We start from the raw sequence: 8,449 nt of genomic DNA, 5'->3' as shown, positions 1-8,449 counted from the left end.
GTTTAGATGCACAAGTGGTCATGCAGGATGATGCCATAGAACAGCTTAGGGGGGTGTGCATTAGAGCTTGGGAAAAAATCACACAGGTGGAAAACAATAGCCTCCCTTTAGTGTTGTAAAACAGGGACCAAAAGAACTGTATGTGGATTTTATAGCTCAGTTACAGGAGTCTCTTAAAAAGGTGATTGCAGATTCGGCTGCTCAGGATATAGTGTTGCAGTTATTAGCTTTTGACAATGTTAATCCGGATTGCCAGACTGCTCTGCGACCTATTAGAGGGAAAGCACATTTAATTGATTATATCAAGGCCTGTGACAGTATCAGAGGTAATCTGCATAAAGCTACTTTGTTGGCACAGGCAATGGAAGGACTGAGAGTGGATAAAGGAAATACTCCATTTCCTAGAGCTTGTTTTAACTGTGGGAAGCATGGTCATACTAAAAAAGAATGTAGAAAAAATCAGCAAGTCAGGCCGCCAGATAGGGGAAAAAAGAAAACTGTTGCGCCTGAAATTTGTTCAAAATGCAAAAAAGGAAAACATTGGGCTAATCAGTGTCACTCTAAGTTTGATAAAGATGGGAACCCCATTTCGGGAAACGCCATGAGGGGCTCGTCCCGGCCCTGTTCTAAACCCGGGCATTTCCAGCTCAGGCCATTCTCACCCCTGTGCAATGTCTGTCCCCCACCACAGCCAGTAGTGCCACAGTAGATTTATGCTGCCCAAAAGTTGTGAGCCTTCTGCCTCGGGAACCACTGCAAAAGGTACCAGCAGGAGTTTGTGGACCCTTGTGAGGGGGGACGATGGGATTACTTATAGGAAGGTCTAGTTTAAATTTAAAAGGGGTACAAGTACAAATAGGAGTCACTGATTCAGATTACAATGGGGAAATTCAAATTGTTATTTCTACTTCTGCTCCCTGGAAAGCAGAGCCAAGAGAGTGCATAGCACAACTCCTGATTGTGCCATACGTGGGAAAGGGGAAAAGTGAAATTAAATGAACAGGAGGATTTGGAAGCACAAATAAACAAGATAAAGCAGCTTACTGGGTAAATCAAATTACTGATAAACGTCCTACCTGTGAAATAACTATTCAGGAAAGAAATTTAAAGGTTTGGTAGATACAGAGGCGGACATTTCAATCATTTCTGTACAGCACTGGCCTTCCGCATGGCCAATCAACACGCTCAATTTAACATAGTTGGAGTTGGTAAAGCCCCTGAAGTATGTCAAAGTAGTTATATTTTGCACTGTGAAGGGCCTGATGGACAACCTGGGACTATTCAACCAATTATAACTTCTCTACCTATAAGTCTATGGGGAAGAGATTTGTTACAGCAATGGGGAGCACAAGTTCTAATTCCTGAACAATTGTATAGCCCTTAAAGTCAACATATGATGCATGAAATGGGTATGTCCCTGGTATGGGACTAGGAAAAAATTTGCAAGCTTTAAAGGAACCACTTCAAGCAGAAAGACAAAGTTCCCACCAAGGTTTAGGATATCGTTTTTGAGGGCGGCCATTGTTAAAAGCCTCCAGAACCTATACCTTTAAAATGGTTAACAGATAAGCCAATTTGGATAAAACAATGGCCGCTAAGTAAAGAAAAACTGGAGGCTTTAGAGGAATTAGTTACTGAACAACTAGAAAACGGGCACATAGCTCCAACATTTTCCCCTTAGAATTCTCCAGTTTTCGTAATTAAGAAAAAATCAGGTAAATGGAGAATGTTAACTGACTCAAGAGCCATTAATTCGGTTATACAACCTTAAAATAATAACTTGGGGTCGAGGTTATGCTTGTGTTTCTCCAGGACTGAATCAACAGCCGATTTGGATACCATCAAGACACCTGAAACCTTATCATGAGCCAGATGCCGAGGAAGGGATTCTGGGAGGATCCTGAGGACCCCCCGGTTGCACCCATCTCAAGACTGATGCTGAGGAGAACCCCAACTGTCATGAGCAACACCCCCCAAACACAGTCACCCACCTGGGGACAGATCAAGAAGCTGTCACAGCTGGTGGAAGAAAGTCTGAGGAAAGCGGGACAACCAGTCACAATGAGTAATTGAATGGTAGCTATGATCGCGGTGATCACCATTGCTGTGAGTATTCCTTCAACAAGGGCTGACAAGAGAACAATTATACTTATTAGGCATATTTATCAATCCTGGCTGGCAATAATGCCTGGATGTAATCACCCTATGACATAGTTACACATGCTTTCTGACCTCAGTATTTACCATAATAAATCTGCTCCTATAATTGAGGCATACTGCCCTCAAAAACCTATTTGTAAACAGAATTGGACCTGGCCAGAAATAATGAACATACTCGTTTGGGAAGACTGCATTGCAGAACAGGCAGAGGTGCTGTGCAACGATTCCTATGGAATCATTATTAATTGGTCCCCTAAGGGGATGTTTAGCTTAAATTGCACCTCTCAGTCTGCATGCCACAGCCACACTATATTCAGCTGGTCTGAACAAAATGGTCAGATGGTAGAAATGGTAAGAAGTATGGCAAGAGTTCCTATTATCTGGAACCATGGCGATATAGTGGCACCTCAACCTCAAATGATATGGCCCGCTGTAGGAGCTAAACATAAGGATTTGTGGAAACTATTAATACTCTTAATAAGATCAAAATTTGGGAAAGAATAAAAAAAGCATCTAGAAGGACACTCTACAAACTTGACTTTGGATATTGCAAAATTAAAAGAACAAATATTTAAAGCATCCCAGGCACACCTGACGTTAATGCCAGGAACTGGAGTGCTTAAAGGAGCTACAGACAGATTAGCAGCTAGTAACCCATTAAAATGGATAAAAACACTTGGAAGCTCTGTGATTTCAATGATGATTGTGCTTTTAATCTGTGTTATGTGTCTTTGTGTAGTCTGCATATGCAGATCTCAACTCCTGCAAGAAGTAGCTCACCGTGACAAAGCTGCCTTTGCTTTTGTTGCTTTGCAAATCAAAGAAGGGGGACATGTTGGGAATAGGCCCCCAAAATCTGGCCATAAACTGGCTCCAAAACTGGCCATAAACAAAATCTCTGCAGCACTATGACATGTTCATGATGGCCATGACGCCCATGCTGGAAGGTTGTGGGTTTACCGGAATGAGGGCAAGGAACACCTGGCCCACCCAGGGCGGAAAACCGTTTAAAAGTGTTCTTAAACCACAAACAATAGCATGAGTGATCTGTGCCTTAAGGACATGCTCCTGCTGCAGATAACTAGCCAGGTCCCATCCCTTTATTTCCCATAAGGAATACTTTTAGTTAATCTGTAATCTATAGAAACAATGCTTATCACTGGCTTGCTGTCAATAAATATGTGGGTAAATCTCTGTCCGAGGCTCTCAACTCTGAAGGCTGTGAGACCCCTGATTTCCCACTCCACACTCTATATTTCTGTGTGTGTGTCTTTAATTCCTCTAGCGCTGCTGGGTTAGGGTCTAACCAAACTACTCTCGGCATTCCCATTAACTGTTTTACTGTTGCCTAAGACTTTGTGCCTTCTGTGGCCTAGAATAAGCCACCCATCTGTTTGGAAACATCCTTTCATAGAGAGCCAACTTCAGCATTTCCACTCCTCCAAAATCCTTTTTGATTCTGTATGTCTGCAGGTGATTATTTATTTATCCCCTTCTGTACACCAGTGTACCTACAGTTCTTTAACAAAGGTATTTATTTCCATTTCTGTCTCTCTAGTAGACTGAGAGCCACATGAGTGCAGGACTACGTCTTACTCATTCCCATATTTGTAGTGCTTAGCAAAGAGTGTCATAAAATGGTAGCCCAATAATGCTCGTAATGTTAATTATTGAATCACTTTACCTTCAGCTACATTCAATCAGCCAGCTTTATATGCCATGCTTTTACATGCTTTATCTGATTTTCATAACGGTTCTGTTGAGACAGGCATAATTATGTCTAATTTTAAGGTGAAGCTTAGTCCCAGAGAGGTGATGTGACTTGCTCAAAGTTCCCCAATCAATAAGATTTGCCGACATGGCAAAACCTCATCGCTACAAAAAATATAAAAATTAGCCGGGCATGGTGGCACATGCCTATAGCCCCAGCTTCTCAGGAGGCTGAGGTGGGAGGATCACTTGAGTTGGGGAGGTGGAGGTTGCAGTAAGCTGACATTGCACTACTGCACTCCAGCCTGGGTGACAGAGCCAGACCCTATCTCAAAAAAAGAAAAAGAAAATAACCTGCTTCCTTTCCTCCTGGTCACATTCTTGTTTCCCCTTTTCACTCCACAGAGTTGTCTGTCCATAGTTGGGAAATGAGATTTTTCATTAACTTAGTGAAGAAAATATGACAGCGTGACAACTGGAAAGGCAAATAGTATGCTATGTCAATGAAACAAAGCCACAACTCCCAAAAGCAATGTTTTCATATCATGATTAATGTTACCCCAAAATGTGTTTTGGTTTCCATAGTGCAGTTCCTCAATCAGAAAGCCAGTTTTTATTCTGCTTATCTCCAGAGCTTTTGTTTGCCTTTTGCTCACCCTAGCCCCACTAAACCAGATAAAAAGACCAGAGAGCCTGGTTGAGATTACTCTTGGAGGAAGGCATCACTTGAGGACACTGGAAAAGACAGGCTTTTTTATTCTGGTTCCTAATGGAGTGGCTTCGGCTGTTCTTTCTCCATCCTGTATCATTTTACCAGGGGGCTGCATTTCCCTTTGCATTTCTGTTCAATTATCTCTCCATCATGGATTCATTCTCCACTCGTGCCAGGTAGGCTGGATGGCTATTTTTACTCTTATATCCAGAAATATGATAGTGACCGGGCGCGGCGGCTCACGCCTGTAATCCCTGCACTTTGGGAGGCTGAGGCGGGCAGATTACTTGAGGCCAGGAGTTCGAGACCTGCCTGGCCAACATAGCGAAACCTTGTCTCTACCACAAATACAAAAAAATTAGCCAGGCATGGTGGCTCACGCCTATAGTTCCAGCTCCTCAGGAGGCTGAGGCAGGAGACTCGCTTAAGCCCAGGAGGTGGAGGTTGCAGTGAGCCGAGATTGCGCCATTGCACTCCAGCCTGGGCAATGGAGAAAGCCTCTACAAAAAAAAAAAAAAAAAGAAAGAAAGAAAAGCCAGAAATACTATAGTAGGGCAAAAAGCAGAGTAGACTGCAGATGTAAAGATTACAATACATTAATTACAATTGTTTTTAACTTACTCTCACTGTCACTGATTATTGATTGCTTGATAATGAGTATGTGTAATAGAGTAAAACTAAATTGGAAATTCACACCCTGTCTGCACTGACGTAAGGTTTGCTGGGTTCACGTTAAATGGCAAGTGGATGAAAATAAACTCTCAGGAGAGACAGTTGTTGCAATGGTACAGGAATTCTCCAAATGGATATATCTCTGTCAACCATAGATCTCAGATATTCTTGAATAGACCTAATTTTATGGAATTTTATTGTTTTCGATCAAATTACATTTTACACAAAGTTACATCAGTATAAGTTTTATCATAACTAAATGTGATTTTTAAAGTGCCTTTATATGAATTCTCAGAGAAATGAAATAAGTCAAAATGAATCTTGTTAGATTAGCTATATGATCATTTGAAGTTCAAAAATTATTGTCACTAGAGATGTGATGACTTGATTTTAATAATTTTTTTAATATCAAATAACCTCAACACATTAGAGACAGTACCTATCTTTTTAGATTGTTCATGTAAGATTTTATTTTTTTAACATAGACAAAAGGCAAGAACTTAACTGAATGTAGAACAGAAATGGCAAGTGTATTGTTAACGTGGCTACATGATTTTCTGTTAAATTGAAAAGTTGCAAATACATCTTTAATTTTATTTACTTATATGTATTTTTGGAGACAGAGTCTCTCTCTGTCACCCAAGCTGGAGTGCAATGGCATGATCTTGGCTCATTGCAACCTCCACCTCCTGGGCTCAAGGGATTCTCTTGCCTCAGCCTTCCCAGTAGCTGGGACTACAGGTGCGCACGACCATGCCCAGCTAATTTGAAATACATTTTAAAAAATAATCCCAACTTTTATTTTAGATTCAGGGGGTATATGGGTAGGTTTGTTACATGGGTATATTGTATGATGCTGAAGTTTGGTGTACGATTGATCCCATCACCCAGGTAGTGAGCACAGTACCCAACAGTAAGTTTTCAACCCTTTCCCCCTGACAGTCCCTATTTTTAACAAGGTTTTGTGGAATGTCCTTTCGTAAAGTGAAAATCTGTTGTCAAAGGGCCACTTCCTAATAATTCACTTATTTTGGGAATTAGGATTTTCATATATTGGGTTTCTTTCTTTTTTATTATTATTATACTTTAAGTTCTAGGGTACATGTGCACAACGTGCAGATTTGTTACATACGTATACTTGTGCCATGTTGGTGTGCTGCACCCATCAACTCGTCAGCACCCATCAATTTGTCATTTACATCGGGTATAAGACCCAATGCAATCCCTCCCCCCTCCCCCTCCCCATAATAGTCCCCGGTGTGTGATGTTCCCCTTCCCGAGTCCAAGTGATCTCATTGTTCAGTTCCCAACTATGAGTGAGAACATGCGGTGTTTGGTTTTCTGTTCTCGTGATAATTTGCTGAGAATGATGGTTTCCAGCTGCATCCATGTCCCTACAAAGGACGCAAACTCATCCTTTTTTATGGCTGCATAGTATTCCGTGGTGTATATGTGCCACATTTTCTTAATCCAGTCTGTCACTGATGGACATTTGGGTTGATTATATTGGGTTTCTTAAATAAAATATAGCGTATCTAGATCAGTTAGGATTGTGGAATTTGATTAAACAATAGTATGATCACGTGTTCACGACTGTCTGATGGCCCTTAACTTCACTTATGGAGATTGGACTTGGGGAACAGCTGTAAAGAAGTTTCCTTTTAAGAAAGAATCTCAAAACAATAAAGAAACGTGAGTGCAAAAATTAGGATTAATCCTCATGGAGTTACCTTAGGGTGAAGATTGCTCAGTTTCTGGCTGGATGCAGTGGCTCACACCTGTAATCCTAGTAATTGGGAGGCTGAGGCAAGTGGATAGCTTGAGCCCAGGCATTTGAGACCTGCCTGGGCAATATGACAAAACCCCTGTCTCTATGAAAAGTACAAAAAATTAGCCAAGTGTGATGGTACATGCCTGTAATCCCAGCTACTTAGGAGCCTGAGGCAGGAGGATCCCTTGAGCCCAGGAGGTTGAGGTTGTAGTAAGTCGTGATCATGCCACTGCACTCCAGCCTGGGCAGCAGGGCGAGACTGGAAATAAATAAAATAAAAATAAAACAATAATAAAATAAAATAAAATAAAATAAAAAAGACTTCTCACTTTGGATTCAGCCTGTCAAAAAAATAAAAATAAAATAAAAAAGACTTCTCACTCTGGATTCAGCCTGTTGAGTCCTAACTCCCTCACCTAACTAAGTGTCCTTGTGTATGTGAATATACTTCACCCAAATGCCCTCTTCTTATCTATAAAACAGAAAACATAATGCCTATCTCATGGGGTTATTTTAAATATTAAATAAGTATATTTATCATAAAGGATTATTAGCACAATGCCTAGAATGAAACAAGCAATCGCTAAGTCACACATTCTACATTGTCCATGTACAGACAATTTAATATTTATAAAACTTCTAGGGAGTTGCCTCTGGGTGGGAGGGTTGCTGTGTAAAGGATAAATGTTCCCCCTATTGTTTTCCCATAGCAGGGAAGTGAAGGACCACAGTGTTAACTGGGGCGTTAAGTGGGGAAGTCACCCCAAGCACAGGCTCAAAGAGAAGCACAGAAATGGCCCAGACTTTTGAGCAATAGATGCTTTCACACTGAGACACTTAACGTTCTCCCCCAAGAAAAAAAGTGGTTCTTGCTAACCTGTGCCTGGCACTGTGCCCAGAGCCGTAACACACATTTGCCTTGCAATGGTGTTTCCTGGTTCTGAGTTGGTAGAGAAATTCTAAGCTTCTTTGACTCGCTTTCCCTGACCAGTCAGTCCTTTTTTCTTTTCTTCTTTTCTTTTTTTTTTCTCTTTTTCTCTCTTTTTTTTTTTTTTTTTTTTTGAGACGGAGTCTCTCTCTATTAAGCAGGCTGGAGTGCAGCAGTGTGATCTCAGCTCACTGCAACCTCTGCCTCCCGAGTTCAAGCGATTCTCCTGCCTCAGCCTCTGGAGTAGCTGGGATTACAGGGGCCCGCCACCGCGCCCTACTAATTTTTTTTTGGTATTTTTAGTAGAAACAGGGTTTCACCATGTTAGCCAGGCTGGCCTTGAACTCCTGACTTCAAGTGATCTGCCCGCCTCAGCCTCCCAAAGTGCTGGGATTACAAGCATGAGCCACCACGCCCAGCTATTCCACACTTTTTCTGACCCCTTCATTCAACTTTATTAATTTGGCACCAATTAAAAAATAAGCCTCCAGGGGCC

At 41.5% G+C, this 8,449-nt stretch overlaps 1 protein-coding gene across 1 annotated transcript in view; it reads left to right on the top strand.

The window, feature by feature from the left end:
- The first annotated feature begins 4,556 nt into the window (after positions 1–4,556).
- MBOAT4 (membrane bound ghrelin O-acyltransferase MBOAT4) overlaps positions 4,557–8,449 on the top strand; it is a 13,983-nt gene continuing 10,090 nt past the window's right edge. Inside the window, exon 1 of the mRNA XM_017857067.1 lies at positions 4,557–4,758. Coding sequence (XP_017712556.1) covers positions 4,640–4,758 — 119 coding nt within the window. The 5' untranslated portion in view covers positions 4,557–4,639. The remainder of the gene's footprint in view (positions 4,759–8,449) is intronic.

The sequence above is a fragment of the Rhinopithecus bieti genome, unplaced genomic scaffold (genome assembly GCF_001698545.2).
Source record: "Rhinopithecus bieti isolate Rb0 unplaced genomic scaffold, ASM169854v2 scaffold_2077, whole genome shotgun sequence".
NCBI classification, from domain to species: domain Eukaryota; kingdom Metazoa; phylum Chordata; class Mammalia; order Primates; family Cercopithecidae; genus Rhinopithecus; species Rhinopithecus bieti.
Note: the sequence above shows the minus strand (reverse complement) of the source record. Positions and strands in the feature narration are given on the sequence as shown.